Source organism: Salvelinus sp. IW2-2015, linkage group LG15 (assembly GCF_002910315.2).
Source record: "Salvelinus sp. IW2-2015 linkage group LG15, ASM291031v2, whole genome shotgun sequence".
Classification (NCBI taxonomy): domain Eukaryota; kingdom Metazoa; phylum Chordata; class Actinopteri; order Salmoniformes; family Salmonidae; genus Salvelinus; species Salvelinus sp. IW2-2015.
The window spans coordinates 14,720,385-14,739,708 of record NC_036855.1 but is presented as its reverse complement, the minus strand read 5'-3'; the positions used below and the strand labels follow the sequence as shown (position 1 = coordinate 14,739,708).

Below are 19,324 nucleotides of genomic sequence, written 5' to 3'. Positions count from 1 at the left end.
ATTCTGGCCCGCAGTGCGTCTCTACGGCCCAGGATATCCTGCGCCGGCTGTGCGCACTGTGTCTCCGGCGCACCTGCACAGCCCAGTGCGTCCTGTTGCTAGCGCCCCGCATTTGCCGGGCGAAAGTAACCATCCAGCCAGGATGAGTTGTGCCAGCTCTACGCTTGAGACCTCAGTGCACCTCCATGGCCCAGTTGACCCGGTGCTGCCCACGCACCAGGCCTCCTGTGTGTCTCCCCAGCCTGGTGAGTCCTGTGCCATCTCCACGACCAGGCCTCCTGTGTGTCTCCCAGCCTGGTGAGTCTTGTGCCTGCTGCACGAATGAAGCCTCCAGTGATGATCCATGGCACGAAGCCTCCAGTGATGATCCATGGCACGAAGCCTCCAGTGTGATCCATGCCGAGCCTCCAGTGATGATCCATGGAACGAAGCTCCAGTGATGATCCATGCACGAAGTCTCGCAGTATGATCATGGCACGAAGCCTCCAGTGATGATCCATGGCACGAAGCCTCCAGTGATAATCCTGGCCCGAAGCCTCCAGTGATGATCCATGCACGAAGCCTCGAGTGATGATCCATGGCACAATGCCTCCAGTGATGATCATGGCTCGAAGCCTCCAGTGGACGATCCATGGCACAGAGCCTCCAGCGACGGTCTCCAGTCCGGAGCCTCCAGCGACGATCCCCAGTCCGGAGCCTCCAGCGACGGTCTCCAGTCTGGAGCCTCCAGCGACGGCCTCCAGTCCGGAGCCTCCAGCGACGGTCCCCAGTTCCGAGCCACCAGCAACGTCACCCAGTCTGGAGCCTCCAGCGAGGGTCCCCAGTCCGGGGCCGGCAGTGAGGGTCCCCAGTCCGGGGCCTGCAACGAGGGTCCCCAGTCCGGGGCCTGCAGCGAGGGTTCCCAGTCCGGGGCCTGCAGCGAGGGTCCCCCGTCCGGGCCTGCAACGAGGTCCCGCACCAGAGGCGCCACCAAAGTGGGGGGGGCCAGAGGTGGAGCAGGGTCTACGTCCCGCACCGGAGCCGCCGCCATGAATAGATGCCCACCCGGACCATCCCCTTAGCGTCAGGTTTTGCGGCCGGAGTCCGCACCTTTGGGGGGATACTGTCACGCCCTGGCCATAGATAGGTTTTAGTCAAAATTTGGTTAGGCCAGGTGTGATTAGGGTGGGCATTCTATGTGTTATATATATTTGTTTTTGGCCGAGTGTGGTTCTCAATCAGAGGCAGCTGTCTATCGTTGTCTCTGATTGGGAATCATACTTAGGCAGCTTTTTCCACCTGTGTTTTGTGGGTAGTTGTTTTCTGTTTTTGTGTCTGCACCAGACAAACTGTTTCGTTTTTTTCTCACTTTATTATTTTGTTCAGTGTTCAGTTTGAATAAATTATCATGAACACGTACCATGCTGCGCTTTGTCCTCTTCTTCAGACGAGCGTGACAGTGTGGAGGAAAATTGCTTTTGTCACTCAATCTGTCCATTTATCCCTTATCGACTCTGAAATGTAAATAAAACACAATAAAGAGTTTATATAATGTGTGATTACATACCTATTTGAAGGTTTGTGTTGAATTTGAATCGGGTTTTAGGACGGTGCTAAGTGATCTTCGAATAAACTGTTTTTTTTGAGAGTCGTGTCGCTTCGCAGTGACGATGCAAAATATGATTAGGTATCCCCCTATTACCCCCGTCACTGTCCATTTCTTTGTTTAAACGATGAGAGAATGCTACACTGGTGAGAGAGAGATTGTAAGACAGAAATAGTTGCTTTATGCATGCTGTACGTTACGGCATGACACGTCACGATGTAACGGAGGGTCAGTTTTTTAAAACTTTTCTCCAATACTATAGAAGCCATTACCATGCCGATCAACGCTTGAATAGAAACGTAGTTCATACACCAGATTTGAATCAACACAGTCGCTACAGTCCCATTAGTTTCTTTGCAGCCTCGTTTGAATGTCGCGGTTGTGCACATTTGTACGGAATGGGGTGAGTTTACGTTAGCAGAAAGAGCCTTCTATGACTTGGGTGGCTGGAGACTTTGACAAATTTTTAGGGCTTCCTCTGACACCGTCTGGTATAGAGCTCCTGGATGGAAGGGAGTCCGACATCAGTGATTACTGTGCTGTCGCATTACCCTCTGTAGCACCTTACAGTCGAATGCCAAGCAGTTGCCATACCAAGCGGTAATTCAACCAGTCAATACTCTCATTGTTGCAGCTGTAGAACTTTTGAGGATCTGAGGCCCGTGCCAAGTCTTTCAGGCCTCGTGAGGGGGAAGAGACGTTTCGTGCCCTCTTCACGACTGTGTTGATGTGTTTGGACCATGATAGGTGCTTATTGATGTGGCAAGGAACTTGAAGCTTCTCGACCTCTCCACTACAGCTCTGTCGATATATTTGTTTTATGATGGATCCCCATTAGCTGCTGTCTGTATGATGGTGTGATGTGAGCCATGACCTTCCTTTCAAGCATTTCATGGCTACACATGTCATTTAGACAGGTTACGTTTCTCGGAACAGGGAGTATGGTGGTCTGCCTGAAAGATGAATGTATTACAGACTGGGTCAGGAAAGTTTAAAAATGTCAATGAAGACACTTGCCAGCTGTCAGCAAGAAGACATTTAGCTTGTCTGGTAGGCTCGCATCTCTGGGCAGCTCGCAGCTGGGTCTCCCTTTGTAAACGTGAGAGTTACAAGCCCTGCCACATCCGACGAGCTTCAGTGTAGTTTGATCTTAGTCCTGTTGATGCTTTGCCTAGCTAATGGTTCGTCAGAGGCGTAGCGGGATTTCTTATAAGCCGTCGATTAGTGTCCCGCTCCTTGAAAGCGGCAGCTCTAGCCTTTAGCTCAGTGCAGATGTTGCATGCAATCCTGGCTTCTGGTTGAGATTATAGCAGGGACGCCACTTTGGTTTTAGAAGTGGGGGGGCTATTACTATATTTTTTTAAAAAAAATTCGTAATATAATAATCAACGCATACCTGACCAGCTTCCGGCGTTGAGGGGGCGCTAAGCACAACCATTGCTTGTTTTGTATCACATTCAATGATAAAACCGGGGCCCAGAGATACAAATGTCACTCTCTGAACTGCTACGGGGAGCACCACTGTCCCTCGACGTCCTTTATTATGAACGCCCACGCTAACTGCCATGTGTTTAACACTCCTCAATGCCTCAGATTAATCCTGCAAGATTTCCACACTGCTGCTAAACACGAACAGTCTCGTGTTACGATCACACTTCATCAGACCACTTCCATACTGAGCTCGCACTGCTACTTCCTGTTAAAGTTTTTGCTTGAAGCAGGAATCAGGAGGATAGAGTTATGGTCAGATTTGCCAAATGGGGAGCGAGGGTTAGCTTTTTGTATTCCTCTGTGTGTCGAGTAAAGGTGATCTAGAGTTGACATCCTGGTAGAAATGAGGAAAGATTGATTTCAATATACCCGCATTAAATACCTCTTAAGGATCGAACCCTTTTAAAAATGTTCGCCTAAAATGACATACCCAAATCGAACTACCTGTAGCTAGACCTGAAGCAAGCGTATGATATTCTTGATACCATTGAAGGAAACAATTTGAAGTTTGTGGAAATCTGAAATTAGTTCTGGAGATATATCACATTAGATCTGGTAAAAATAATTAAAAAAAACACGTTTTATTTTTTTTCTCCATCATCTTTGAAATGCAAGAAAGGCCATAATGTACTATTCAGGTTAGGTGCAATTTTAGATTTTGGCCACTAAATGGCAGCAGTGTATGTCAAAGTTTTAGACTATCAATGAATGTTCTTGCTACTTACAACCTCATGCTAATCACATTAGCCTACGTTGCCTCAACCGTCCATGGTGGACACACCGATCCCATAGAGGTTAAATCACCGGCCACTAGGAGCGCCGCTCTGGGTGAGCATTTTCTTGTTTGCTTATGGCCCTATACAGCTTGTTGAGTCCGGTCTTAGTGCCAGGATTACTATGGTGGTAAGTAGACAACTACAAAACATATAGATTAGAACTCTCTCGGTAAATAGTATGGTCTTACAGCTTATCATAGGTACTCTACTTAGGTGTACAGAACTAAAGACTTCCTTAATATTAGAGATTGTGCACCAGCTTTGTTAACAAAGAAGACACCTTTACCCCCTTTAACAACGCTGCCGTTTTGTCCTTATAGAAAATACATCTAGTATTTATATTTACCATGTCCTTGCTCAGGCCAGCGATGAGAAACATAGGATATTACAGTTTCCTTCAAGATCAGTTGATAGGAGAGTCTCGACGGAGCTCGTCCCGTTATTCTTCTCCAGTGATTGCACGCTCGTGCAAATAGAAGAGGAGGGAATCCTTTTTCAAAGGAATCAGGAACTTGGTCCTGTTGAATGAGAATATGTCTTTCACAGCGACTCATTAAAGTTGAATCCTCATCCACTGGGTTTGTGATCGTGTTCTGATGTCCAGAAGCTCTTTTCGGTCTAGGAACAATGGGGGAAACATTATTACAGAAAATAGCATAATCAGTCAGGAGCCTGTAAGCAGCTAATATTCCCTCAACGCTATTTTACCAGTCTACAAATAGTCCTAATTCTCTGAGAAATGTGTTTTTGAAAATACATATGTAAGTGTTTTCACTCTGTTTTCCTTTGGGTAGTACTCCAAAAAAAAGGGGGTCAATGCAAATAGTCCAGGTAGCCTTTCAATCAGCTGTTCAGCAGTCTAATGGCTTGGGGGTAGAAGCTGTTCAGGAGCCTTTTGGTCCCAGACTTGGTGCTCCGGTACCGCTTGTCATGCGGTAACATAAACTCACTCACTTTTGTACATCATGGCCATGGTCGGTACAATTTACCTTATTTTAACGCCCCAAAAAAGTAATACATTTCAGATCAACTGTAAGGTCAATACCATTGTAAAGCACACTTTCTCCCCTTTCCAACAAAATAAATGACATGACTTAAACGCTGCATGATTCAAGAAGGCAATGAGCCCTGTCGGGTCTTTTTAAAAATGGCGGGTGGGGAAGCGAAACTAATGCATGATAGTGAGAAGGAGAGATGTTGTGTGTGTCACGCCCTGGCCATAGAGAGGGTTTTAGCCTCTATTTTGGTTAGGCCAGGGTGTGATTAGGGTGGGCATTCTATGTGTTATATTTATTTGTTTTTGGCCGAGTGTGGTTCCCAATCAAAGGCAGCTGTCTATCGTTGTCTCTGATTGGGAATCATACTTAGGCAGCCTTTTCCCACCTGTGTTTTGTGGGTAGTTGTTTTCTGTTTTGTGTCTGCACCAGACAGAACTGTTTTATTTTGTTCTCACTTTGTTATTTTGTTTCAGTGTTCAGTTTGAATAAATTATCATGAACATGTACCACGCTGCGCTTTGGTCCTCTTCTTCAGACGAGCGTGACAGAACTACCCACCACCAAAGGACCAAGCAGCGTGGCCAGGAGGAGCAGGGATCCTGGGCCCGGGAGAAGAGAGAGTGGAGGACATCTTGGACATGGGAGCAGGTTATGGCAGGGGACAAGACCCTGCCATGGAAACAGGCGGATGTAGCGAGGGAGGAACGACAACGATACCAGGAGTCACGGCAACGAAGCAGGCACGAGAGGCAGCCCCCAATTATTTTGGGGGGAAGCACACGAGGCGATTGGCTCAGTCAGGTTGGAGACCTGAGCCAACTCCTCGTGCTTACGGTAGGGAGCGTGGAACTGGTCAGGCATCTTGTTATGCGGTGGAGCGCACGGTGTCTTCCAGGTGCGGTTCACAGCCCGGTGCTCTACATCCAGCTCCCCGCATCGGCCGGGCTAGAGTGGGCATCCAGCCAGGACGGATGTGCCGGCTCAGCGCATTCTGGCCGCCAGTGCGTTCTCTACGGCCCAGGATATCCTGCGCCGGCTGTGCGCACTGTGTCTCCGGCGCACCTGCACAGCCCAGTGCGTCCTGTTGCTAGCGCCCCGCATTTGCCGGGCGAAAGTAACCATCCAGCCAGGATGAGTTGTGCCAGCTCTACGCTTGAGACCTCCAGTGCACCTCCATGGCCCAGTTACCCGGTGCCTGCCCCACGCACCAGGCCTCCTGTGTGTCTCCCCAGGCCTGGTGAGTCCTGTGCCATCTCCACGGACCAGGCCTCCTGTGTGTCTCCCCAGCCTGGTGAGTCTTGTGCCTGCTGCACGATGAAGCCTCCAGTGATGATCCATGGCACGAAGCCTCCAGTGATGATCCATGGCACGAAGCCTCCAGTTGCATGAAAATCCATGGCACGAAGCCTCCAGTGATGATCCATGGAACGAAGCCTCCAGTGATGATCCATGCACGAAGTCTCCAGTGATGATCCATGGCACGAAAGCCTCCAGTGATGATCCATGGCACGAAGCCTCCAGTGATAATCCTGGCCCGAAGCCTCCAGTGATGATCCATGGCACGAAGCCTCGAGTGATGATCCATGGCACAATGCCTCCAGTGATGATCCATGGCTCGAAGCCTCCAGTGACGATCCATGGCACAGAGCCTCCAGCGACGGTCTCCAGTCCGGAGCCTCCAGCGACGATCCCCAGTCCGGAGCCTCCAGCGACGGTCTCCAGTCTGGAGCCTCCAGCGACGGCCTCCAGTCCGGAGCCTCCAGCGACGGTCCCCAGTTCCGAGCCACCAGCAACGGTCCCCAGTCTGGAGCCTCCAGCGAGGGTCCCCAGTCCGGGGCCGGCAGTGAGGGTCCCCAGTCCGGGGCCTGCAACGAGGGTCCCCAGTCCGGGGCCTGCAGCGAGGGTTCCCAGTCCGGGGCCTGCAGCGAGGGTCCCCAGTCCGGGGCCTGCAACGAGGGTCCCCGCACCAGAGGCGCCACCAAAGTGGGGGGGGGCCAGAGGTGGAGCAGGGTCTACGTCCCGCACCGGAGCCGCCGCCATGAATAGATGCCCACCCGGACCATCCCCTTTAGCGTCAGGTTTTGCGGCCGGAGTCCGCACCTTTGGGGGGATACTGTCACGCCCTGGCCATAGATAGGGTTTTAGTCAAAATTTTGGTTAGGCCAGGGTGTGATTAGGGTGGGCATTCTATGTGTTATATATATTTGTTTTTGGCCGAGTGTGGTTCTCAATCAGAGGCAGCTGTCTATCGTTGTCTCTGATTGGGAATCATACTTAGGCAGCTTTTTCCCACCTGTGTTTTGTGGGTAGTTGTTTTCTGTTTTGTGTCTGCACCAGACAGAACTGTTTCGTTTTGTTCTCACTTTATTATTTTGTTTCAGTGTTCAGTTTGAATAAATTATCATGAACACGTACCATGCTGCGCTTTGGTCCTCTTCTTCAGACGAGCGTGACAGTGTGGGAAAATTGCTTTTTGTCACTCAATCTGTCCAATTTATCCCCTTATCGACTCTGAAATGTAAATAAAACACAATAAAGAGTTTATATAATGTGTGATTACATACCTATTTGAAGGTTTGTGTTGAATTTGAATCGGGTTTTTAGGACGGTGCTAAAGTGATCTTCAGAAGTAAACTGTTTTTTTGAGAGTCGTGATCGCTTGCAGTGACGATGCAAAATATGATTAGGTATCCCCCTATACCCCCGTCACTGTCCATTTCTTGTTTTTAAACGATGAGAGAAGTGCTACACCTGGTGGAGAGAGATTGTAAGACAGAAATAGTTGCTTTATGCATGCTGTACGTTACGGCATGACACGTCACGATGTAACGGAGGGTCAGTTTTTTAAAACTTTTCTCCAATACTATAGAGCCATTACCATGCCGATCAACGCTTGAATAGAAACGTAGTTCATACACCAGATTTTGAAGTCAACACAGTCGCTACAGTCCCATTAGTTTTCTTTGCAGCCTCGTTTGAATGTCGCGGTTGTGCACATTTGTACGGAATGGGGTGAGTTTACGTTAGCAGAAAGAGCCTTCTATGACTTGGGTGGCTGGAGACTTTGACAATTTTTAGGGGCTTCCTCTGACACCGTCTGGTATAGAGCTCCTGGATGGAAGGGAGTCCGACATCAGTGATGTACTGTGCTGTACGCATTACCCTCTGTAGCACCTTACAGTCGGATGCCAAGCAGTTGCCATACCAAGCGGTAATTCAACCAGTCAATAGGCTCTCATTGTTGCAGCTGTAGAACTTTTTGAGGATCTGAGGGCCCATGCCAAGTCTTTTCAGCCTCGTGAGGGGGAAGAGACGTTGTCGTGCCCTCTTCACGACTGTGTTGATGTGTTTGGACCATGATAGGTGCTTATTGATGTGGACAAGGAACTTGAAGCTCTCGACCCTCTCCACTACAGCTCTGTCGATATATTTGTATTTATGATGGATCCCCATTAGCTGCTGTCTGGTATGATGGTGTTGATGTGAGCCATGACCTTCCTTTCAAGCATTTCATGGCTACACATGTCATTTAGACAGGTTACGTTTCTCGGGAACAGGGAGTATGGTGGTCTGCCTGAAAGATGAATGTATTACAGACTGGGTCAGGGAAAGTTTAAAAATGTCAATGAAGACACTTGCCAGCTGGTCAGCATAGAAGACATTTAGCTTGTCTGGTAGGCTCGCATCTCTGGGCAGCTCGCAGCTGGGTCTCCCTTTGTAATACGTGAGAGTTTACAAGCCCTGCCACATCCGACGAGCTTCAGTGTAGTTTGATCTTAGTCCTGTATAGATGCTTTGCCTAGCTAATGGTTCGTCAGAGGGCGTAGCGGGATTTCTTATAAGCGTCCGGATTAGTGTCCCGCTCCTTGAAAGCGGCAGCTCTAGCCTTTAGCTCAGTGCAGATGTTGCATGCAATCCATGGCTTCTGGTTGAGATATATACGCAGGGGCGCAACTTTGGTTTTAGAAGTGGGGGGGACATAATTATATATTTTTTTAAATAAAAAATTCAGTAATATAAATAATCCGAACAGCATACCTGACCACTCATAGGCGTCTGAGGGGGCCTAAAGCACACCATTGCCTTGTTTTGTATCACATTCCAATGATAAAACCGGGGGGTAGAAAAATGCCATTTCAGAATGTGGGGAGAACATGTCCCTGAACGTACGTACTTATTAATGAAGCCAGTAACTGATGTGTTAAACTCCTCAATGCCTCAGATTAATCCTGCAAGATTTTCCAATCTGTGCTAACGAAACAGTCCTGTAGCTTAGCATCCACTTCATCAGACCACTTCCATACTGAGCTCGTCACTGCTACTTCCTGTTAAAGTTTTTGCTTGTAAGCAGGAATCAGGAGGATAGAGTTATGGTCAGATTTGCCAAATGGGGAGCGAGGGTTAGCTTTTGTATTCCTCTCTGTGTGTCGAGTAAAGGTGATCTAGAGTTGACATCCTGGTAGAAATGAGGAAAGATTGATTTCAATATACCCGCATTAAATACCTCTTAAGGATCGAACCCTTTTTAAAAATGTTCGCCTAAAATGACATACCCAAATCGAACTACCTGTAGCTCAGGACCTGAAGCAAGCGTATGCATATTCTTGATACCATTTGAAGGAAACAATTTGAAGTTTGTGGAAATCTGAAATTAGTTCTGGAGAATATATCACATTAGATCTGGTAAAAAATAATTTAAAAAAAACACGTTTTATTTTTTTTCTCCATCATCTTTGAAATGCAAGAGAAAGGCCATAATGTACTATTCCAGGTTAGGTGCAATTTAGATTTTGGCCACTAAATGGCAGCAGTGTATGTCAAAGTTTTAGACTAATTCAATGAATGTTCTTGCTACTTACAACCTCATGCTAATCACATTAGCCTACGTTGCCTCAACCGTCCCATGGTGGACACACCGATCCCATAGAGGTTAAAATCACCGGCCACTAGGAGCGCCGCCTCTGGGTGAGCATTTTCTTGTTTGCTTATGGCCCTATACAGCTTGTTGAGTCCGGTCTTAGTGCCAGGATTACTTTATGGTGGTAAGTAGACAACTACAAAAAATATAGATGAGAACTCTCTCGGTAAATAGTATGGTCTACAGCTTATCATGAGGTACTCTAACTTAGGTGTACAGAACCTAAAGACTTCCTTAATATTAGAGATTGTGCACCAGCTGTTGTTAACAAAGAGACACCTTTACCCCCCTTTAACCAACGCTGCCGTTTTGTCCTTATAGAAAATACATCTAGATTTATATTTACCATGTCCTTGCTCAGCCACGACTGAGAAACATAGGATATTACAGTTCTTCAGATCAAGTTGATAGGAGAGTCTCGAACGGAGCTCGTCCCGTTTATTCTCCAGTGATTGCACGCTCGTCAATAGAAAGGAGGGATCCTTTTTCAAGGATCAGGAACTTGGTCCTGGTCTGGAATGAGAAGTATGTCCTTCACAGCCGACTCATTAAAGTTGAAATCCTCATCCAAACTGAGGTTTGTGATCGCTGTTCTGATGTCCCTTGGCCTCTAGAACACTGACTCTTCTGTTTTTGAGTGTCTGGGATTTGGTCCGGGATGAGAAGTATGTCCTTCACAGCCGACTCATTAAAGTTGAAATCCTCATCCAAACTGAGGTTTGTGATCGCTGTTCTGATGTCCAGAAGCTCTTTTCGGTCAGAGCAAACAATGGGGGAAACATTATGTACAGAAAATAGCATAATCAGTCAGGAGCCTGTAAAGCAGCTAATATTCCCTCCAACGCTATTTTACCAGTCTACAAATAGTCTAATTCCTCTGAGAATGTTGTTTGAAATACATAATGTAAGTGTTTTCACTCTGTTTTCTTTGTAGTACCTCCCCCTTCATTGTGATGTTGTGCAGGTACATTGACATGCTCCTTTGAAGGATAAATAAATAACCGTCAAGGATAAAGTCAGACTTGAGGTGCTGCTGTTTGGAATCGAGTCACATAGTTGCTGTGCTACTGACATATTATGATTCTCTGCTGTGTGGACTCACTGGGCTGCTGTATATTATAAAACTCTGCTGTATGGACTCACTGGGCTGCTGTATATTATGATATTCTGCTTTGTGGACTCACTGGGCTGCTGTATATTATGATACTCTACTGTATGGACTCACTGGGCTGCTGTATATTATGATGCTCTTTGTATGGGACTCACTTGGCTGCTGTATATTAATTACTCTGCTGTATGGACTCACTAGGCTGCTGTATATTTTGATCTCTGCTGTGTGGACTCACTGGGCTGCTGTATATTATAATTCTCTTGCTGTTATTGGACTCACTGGCTGCTGATATATTATGATTCCTTGCTGTTGGACTCACTGGGCTGCCTGTATATTATATTCTCTGCTCTCTGTGTGGACTCACTGGGTCTGCTGTATATTATGATTCTCTGCTGTATTGGACTCACTGGGCTGCTGTATATTATTGATTCTCTTTTGTATGGACTCACTGGTCTGCTGTATATTATTAATACTTTGCTGTATGGACTCACTGGCTGCTGTATATTATGATTCTCTGCTGTGTGGACTCACTGGGCTGCTGTATATTTTAATTACTCTGCTGTATGGACTCACTGGGCTGCTGTATATTATGATATTCGCTTTGATGGACTTCACTGGGCTGCTGTATATTATGATACTCTGCTGTGTGGACTCACTGGGCTGCTGTATATTATGATACTCTGCTGTATGGACTCACTGGTCTGCTGTATATTATGATTCTCTGCTGTATGGACTCACTGGGCTGCTGTATATTATGATTCTCTGCTGTATTTACTCACTGGGCTGCTGTATATTATGAAGTCACAGTACTGCTGACATGTTGTTAAGAATACTGTGTGTGGACTGATAGGGCTGTAGACTCACTCTGCTAGCTTGGGGTGTACTGCAGCGGGCTGGCAGTTTCTGGCTGACTGTAGCCGGCTGGCTGTATCTGGCAAACTGTTTTTATCTGGCTCAGTATAGTGGGCGCTTGGGCACGTGTGTGCCCAGCTGGGGCAGCCCTGCTCAGACTATAGTGATTTCCGATAGGTCTCCTCCTCAGCTGTGCACGGTATGTGGCTCCTCCTCTCCTCTCCCCCTCCTCCTCCTTCACTCAATCAATTGACTGCCCGGCTCCCACAACACACTGCTAGGGGAAAGCAGATTACTGTAGAAGTGTGTGAACGTGTGTGTGAATATCTGGGAGAAGACACCATCACTGGGTCTGGGTTTATTTGTGTGTCGGCTTGATCGCTATGGTGAATCCCTATACTTTATGGGGGGAAAGACCAGAGCCATTGGCATGTATAACAAATAATAACAAGGAGTATATGGGTATTTTTATAAACTAGGCTACCAGTGAGGATTTCCTATGCTGGACAACTTGTTATAGCTATTGATAACATTGATAGTAATCTTAAAAAAAAAAAATTGTCATTACATCAAGATATAATGGGGGAACCTAGCTTTATTCAATAAAATTCACGAGTTGATTTAAAACATAGATTTAACCCTTTCTCATGGTTGGTGTCTTGACGGATTTGTCCAAAATCCGTGTGACATAAAAAAATTACTTTTCTGTCCTTATATTTATGGCAGTGTAAGTTACCGTTATATCATATATTAAGCATTACTCAGTTAAATTAGACATTGAACTTGTCACGCCCTGACCGTAGAGAGCTTTTTATGTCTCTATTTTGGTTTGGTCAGGGTGTGATTTGGGTGGGCATTCTATGTTCATTTTCTATGTTTTGTATTTCTTTGTGTTTGGCCGGGTGTGGTTCTCAATCAGAGGCAGCTGTCTATCGTTGTCTCTGATTGAGAATCATACTTAGGCAGCTTTTTCCCACCTGTGTTTTGTGGGTAGTTGTTTTCTGTTTTGTTTCTGCACCAGACAGAACTGTTCCGTGTTGTTCCATTTTATTATTTTGTCTCATTGTCCAGTTTAAAAAAAATATTCATGAACACCTACCACGCTGCGCTTTGGTCCGATCCTTCTCATTCCGACGACGAACATTACAGAACTAGAACCCTGTAAGAATCCTGGATCTATCTGTCGGACAGTCTTTTATATAGAGATCTCAGAAATGCAGTGTAACTATTTAATGCCTCCTTATGTTATGGGGTGAAAACAGTTTTCATGGGCACACAAATCCCCCCCAAATTATGCTATTGAAAATCAAATGCTTCTAACCGAAAGTCACCTTAACTTGATACTTAAAACCTAAATCAATACTGTCATTAACGTGGTTCTTCAATAATTATGTATAATACTTGTTGGATGAGCATTTGGTGTCATGCTGTTTAATTACGCCGTGATATTTTGCACACATTATCATCAGGAAGGAATTTTCTGACAGTCATGTGACAAACAGCTGCAATAACAGTCAAAGTGCTGGAATAAAGGTGTTCGCGAGAATGTCCAGAATATTTGGGTGTCTCGTTCGTTACGCCGGTGAAGACCGTTGTGCCTGGATCCATGCTGGATCTAATGTCTAGAGAATTGATGTTGATCATCTGTTATTGTCTGCTTGATTTACAACAGGGTCTCGTTAGATTTAACAGTGAAAGCATCAAATCAAATCAAATGTTATTTGTCACATGCGCCGAATACAACAGGTGGAGACCGTACAGTGAAATACTTACTTACAAGCCCTTAACCAACAATGCTTTAATAAGTTAAGTAAAAAATAGATAAGTTAAATAATATTTAAAAAAAATAAAAGTAACAAATAATTAAACAGCAGCTGTAAAATAACAATAGCAATAGCGAGGCTATATACAGGGGGTACCAGTATAGAGTCAATGTGCGGGGGCACCGGTTAGTCGAGGTAATTGAGGTAGTATGTATATGTAAGTAGAGTTAAAGTGACTATGCATAGATAATAAACAGCGAGTAGCAGCAGTTTAAAAGAGGTTTCTGGGTAGCCCTTTGATTAGCTGTTCAGGAGTCTTATGGCTTGGGGGTAGAAGCTGTTTGGACCAAGACATGGCGCTCTGGTACAGCTTGCCGTGCGGTAGCAGAGAGAACAGTCTATGACTAGGGTGGCTGGAGTCTTTGACAATTTTTAGGGCCTTCCTCTGACACCGCCTGCTATAGATGTCCTGGATTGGGGGAAGCTTGGCCCCAGTGATGTACCAGGCCGTACGCACTGCCCTCTGTAGTGTCTTGAGCTTGGAGGCCGAGTGGTTGCCATACCAGGCAGTGATGCAAACAGTCAGGATGCTCTCGATGTCACGCCCTGGCCATAGAATTTTCTGACTCTATTTTATTCTCTATTTTGGTTAGGCCAGGGTGTGACTAGGGTGGGCATTCTAGTTTCTTTATTTCTATGTTTTCTGTTTCTATGTCTTGGCCGGGTATGGTTCTCAATCAGGGACAGCTGTCTATCGTTGACTCTGATTGGGAATCATACTTAGGAAGCATGTTTTGCCACCTTAGTTGTGGGTAGTTGTCTGTGTTAGCTGCCTGTATAGCCCTAGTCAGCTTCACGTTCGTTTTGTTGTTTCTTGTTTTTGTTGGCGACATTTAAAAATAAAGGAAAAATGTACGCTCACCACGCTGCACCTTGGTCCGGTCATTTCCCTGACGATGTTCGTGACAGAACTACCCACCACAAACGGACCAAGCAGCGTGGTAAGGAGGACTGGACATGGGAGGACATCCTGAATGGGAAAGGATCCTGGACGTGGGAGGAGATACTGGCGGGAAAGGATTGCCTGCCGTGGGAGCAGGTGGAAGCAGCGAGGAAGGAGGAGGCAGCGAGTAAAAGGGCACAGGATTACACAGGGTCACGGCTGGCAGGAAAGATCGGGAGGCCACTCCTCAGAAAAAAATTGGGGGACACACGAGGAGATTGGCTGAGTCAGGTTGGAGACCCGAGCCAACTCCTCGTGCTTACCGTAGGGAGCGTGGTACTGGTCAGGCACCGTGTTATGCGGTGGAGCGCACGGTGTCTCCAGTGTGCGTTCACAGCCCGGTGCTCTACATTCCAGCTCCCCGCATCGGCCGGGCTAGAGTGGGCATCCAGCCAGGACGGATGGTGCCGGCTCAGCACATCTGGCCGCCAGTGCGTCTCTACGGCCCAGGTTATCCTGCGCCGGCTCCTGCGCCACTGTGTCTCCGGTGCGTCTGCACAGCCCAGTGCGTCCTGTGCCAGCGCCCCGCCTTTGCCGGGCGAAGGTAACCATCCAGCCAGGACGGGTTGTGCAGGCTCTTCGCTCGAGACCTCCTGTGCGCCTCCACGGCCCAGTGTATCCGGTGCCTGCTCCAAGAACCAGGCCTCCAGTATGTCTCCCCAGCCTGGTGAGTCCTGTGCCTGCTCCCAGAACCAGGCCTCCTGTATGTCTCCCTAGCCGGGTGAGTCCTGTGCCTGCTCCCAGAACCAGGCCTCCTGTATGTCTCCCCAGCCAGGTAAGCCCAGTGGCAGCTCCACGCACCAGGCTGTCCATACGTCTCCTCACTTCAGTGATGATCCATGGCACGAAGCCTCCAGTGATGATCCATGGCACGAAGCCTCCAGTGATGATTAATGGCATGAAGCCTCCAGTAATGGTCCACGGCCCGGAGCCTGCAATGAGGATCCATGGCACGAAGCCTCCAGTATTGATCCACGGTCCGGCGCCTGCAGCGACCGTCTCCAGTCCGGAGCCTCCAGCGACGGTCTTCAGTCCGGAGCCTCCAACGACGGTCTCCAGTCCGGAGCTTCCAACGACGGTCTCCAGTCCGGAGCCTCCAACGACGGTCTCCAGTCCGGAGCCTCCAACGACGGTCCTCCAGTCCGGAGCCTCCAACGACGGTCTCCAGTCCGGAGCCTCCAACGACGGTCTCCAGTCCGGAGCCTCCAACGACGGCCTCCATTCCGGAGCCTCCAGCGACGGCCTCCAGTCCGGAGCCTGCAGCGAGGGTCCCCAGTCCGGGGGCCTGCTCCCTTTCCACCTGGGAGCAGCCCGTCAGGAAGTCCAGGATCCAGTTGCAGAGGTGTTTAGTCCCAGAGTCCTTATCTTAGTGATGAACTTTGAGGGCACTATAGCATTTAAAGCTGAGCTGTAGTCAATGAATAGCATTCTCACATAGGTGTTCCTTTTGTCGAGGTGGGAAAGGGCAGTGTTGAGTGCAATACAGATTGCATCATCTGTTGATTTGTTGGGGCGGTATGTAAATTTAGTGGCTCTAGGGTTTCTGGGACAATGGTGTTGATGGGAGCCATGACCAGCCTTTCAAAGCACTTCATGGCTACAGCCGTGAGTGCTACGGGTCGGTAGTCATTTAGGCAGGTTACCTTAGTGTTCTTGAACACAAAGACTATGGTGGTCTGTTTGGTATTACAGACTCAGTCAGGGACAGGCTGAAAATGTCAGTGAAGACTCTTGCCGGTAGGTCAGTGCATGCTCGGAGTAGACGTCCTGGCAATCTGTCTGGCACTGCAGTCTTGTGAATGTTGACCTGTCTAAAAGTCTTACTCACATCGCTACGGAGAGCGTGATCACACAGTCATCTGGAACAGCTGATACTCTAATGCATGCTTCAATGTTACTTGCCTCGAAGCGAGCATAGAAGTAAGTTAGCTCGTCTGGTAGACTCGTGTCACTGTGCTTCCCTTTGTAGTCTGTAATGGTTTGCAGGCCCTGTCACATCCGACGAGCGTCGGAGCCGGTGTTGTACGATTCAATCTTAGTCCTTTTGTGACGCTTTGCCTGTTTGGTGGTTCGTCGGAGGGCATAACGGGATTTCTTATAAGCTTCCGGGTTAGAGTCCTGCTCCTTGAAAGCGGAAGCTCTACCCTTTAGATCAATGCGGATGTTGCCTGTAATCCATGGCTTCTGATTGGGGTATGTACGTATGGACACTGTGGGGATGACGTCATCGGTGCACTTATTGATGAAGCCAGTGACTGATGTGGTGTAGTCTTCAATGACATCGGAAGAACATGCTCCAGTCTGTGCTAGCAAAACAATCCTGTAGCTTTGCATCTGCTTATTATTGACCGAGTCACTTGTGGTTCCTGCTTTAGTTTTTGCTTGTAAGCAAGAATCAGGAGGACAGAATTATAGTCAGATTTGCCAAATGGAAGTTGAGGGAGAGCTTTGTATGTGTCTATGTGTGGAGTAAAGGTGATCTAGAGTTGTTCTCCCCCCTCTGGTTGCACATTTAACATGTTGGTAGAAATGAAGTAAAACGGATTTGAGTTTTTCTGCATTGAAGTCCCTGGCCACTAGGAGCGCCGCCTCTGGATGAGCGTTTTCCTGTTTGCTTATGGCCGTATACAGCTCATTGAGTGCGGTCTTTGTGCCAGCATCAGTTTGTGGTTGTATGTAGACAGCTACGAGAAATACAGATGAAAACACTCTTGGTAAATAGTCTACAGCTTATCATGAGCTACTCTACCTCAGGCTAGCAAAACCTTGATACTTCCTTAGGTTTCGTGCACCAGCTGTGTTTTACAAATATACATAGACCGCCACCCATTTTGTCTTACCAGAGGCCTCTGTTCTATCCTGCAGAAAAAAGCTTAAAACCCGCCAGCTGTATGTTATTCATGTCGTCGTTCAGCCACGTCTCGGTGAAACATAAGATATTACAGTTTTTAATGTCCCGTTGGTAGGATATACATGATCATAGTTAGTCTATTTTATTTTTGATTGATTGTACATTGGCTAATAGGACCGATGACAAAGGTAGATTACCATCTCGGTAACAAGGCCCCCGGATCTTCGTCCACGATACTTCTGTCTCTTTTTCTTGCGAATGACGGGGATGAGGGTCTTGTCGGGCATCTGAAGTAAATCCTTCCCGTCCGACTCGTTGAAGAAAAAGTATTCCTCCATTATGGGGTGAGTAATCGTTGTCCTGATATATCGAAGCTCTATTCGGTCACAAGACAGGGTGGCAGAAACATTATGTTCAAAGTAACTTACAAGCAACGCGAAAAAGCATATACAATAGCACAATCGGTTACTGGATCGTTAAACGGCAGCCATCTCCTTTGGCGCCATTGTAGGAAATGAGTGCATGCTTTCATATGTTTTTGTGCCTCGGATTGGACACAGAGTCTACTGTGTGCAATTGCGTAGGATAGACTATTGAGCAACACCCAACACTATTCCTAGTAATTATTCTGGATAAACAATACAAGGGGCTTGAAGTAGCACTACTTGAACATGAATTTGAAGCTCAGAAATGTAAGTACTGGAATAGGCATATCTTGAAAATCAGACATTTCCTCAATTTGGTGCTTATAATTATTGTAGCCAATTTATAAGTTCTCCACGTGCGGTTATTATGAGGCCTGTAAAATCTAATGCTGTCTTCAAATTGGCTTTCCATACAAATCCTTCCATTATAAAAGGAACCTGTTTTTTGGTCGCTTACCCATTCTAAAAACAGCGGTGGTGAGATTCAAATGGTGAGATTAACACTACCGCTGTTCATAGCTTTATTATATGTGCCTGCGTCGCCCACAAAGGCTCGGAGAAAAATCACCATGGATGCATCCAATTTCTTTAGTCAGGCAAGTCCACATTATTCTCACATATTTTAGAATGTAATAATAACTTGAATATCAATGCATTGGCAAGGCCAAAGAAAGGCATTATTCTTCAAGTGGTAATGGCCTATTTTTTCGTTGCTTTCTGTGTGTTTGTGGGAGGGGGGGTCCTTGAAAATTACAATGAAGTGTTTGAAAAAGTCCCTGAAAGTCCTTGAATTTCACTTGCCAATGTCTGTATGAACCCTGCTTAAAGGATGTATGAGCCTATGATGCTGTATAGGTGGAGTTATGGGCCAATTTAAATATATTCCTCTAAATACACATGTGGAACTTCATAAAAATCACTTTTGTTTTTGTATCAAACCATTTATAAATGTTGATCGCAATGTTGATCGCAATGTGCATGCTTTCATATGTTTTTGTGCCTCGGATTGGACACAGAGTCTACTGTGTGCAATTGCGTAGGATAGACTATTGAGCAACACCCAATGGGGTAGGATTGGATCTTAGTCCTGTATTGATGCTTTGCCTGTTTGATTGCTCTGTGGTCGCAGTAGGATTTTTTATATTAGTCCGGATTAGTATCCCGCTCCTTGAAATCGGCAGCTCTAGCCTTTAGCCCAGTGTGCATGTTGCGTGTAATCCATGGCTTCTGGTTGGGATATGTACATACTGTTACTGTGGGGATGATGTCGTCTATGCACTTATTAATGAAGCCGGTGACTGATGTGGTATGAATCCCGGAGCATATTCCAGTCTGTGCTAGTGAAACAGTCCTGAAGTTTAGCTTCCTCTTCATCGGACCACTTCTGTATTGAGCTCGTCACTAGTACTTCCTCTTTGAGTTTTTGCTTGTAAGCAGGAATCAGGAGGATAGAGTTATGGTCAGATTTTTCAAGTGGAGGGCGAGGGTTACATTTCTGTTCCTCTCTGTGTGTGGAGTAAAGGTGATCAACAGTTTTTTCACCTGTAGTTG

The 19,324-nt window shown here is 46.8% G+C and overlaps 1 protein-coding gene across 1 annotated transcript; it reads left to right on the top strand.

Moving 5' to 3' along the window:
* Positions 1 to 551: 551 nt before the first annotated feature.
* Positions 552 to 1,061, top strand: LOC139028853 (secreted protein C-like). The gene has a single exon (XM_070447339.1). It carries the CDS (start codon positions 552 to 554, stop codon positions 1,059 to 1,061), a length of 510 nt encoding a protein of 169 aa, XP_070303440.1.
* The last annotated feature ends 18,263 nt before the right edge of the window (positions 1,062 to 19,324 follow it).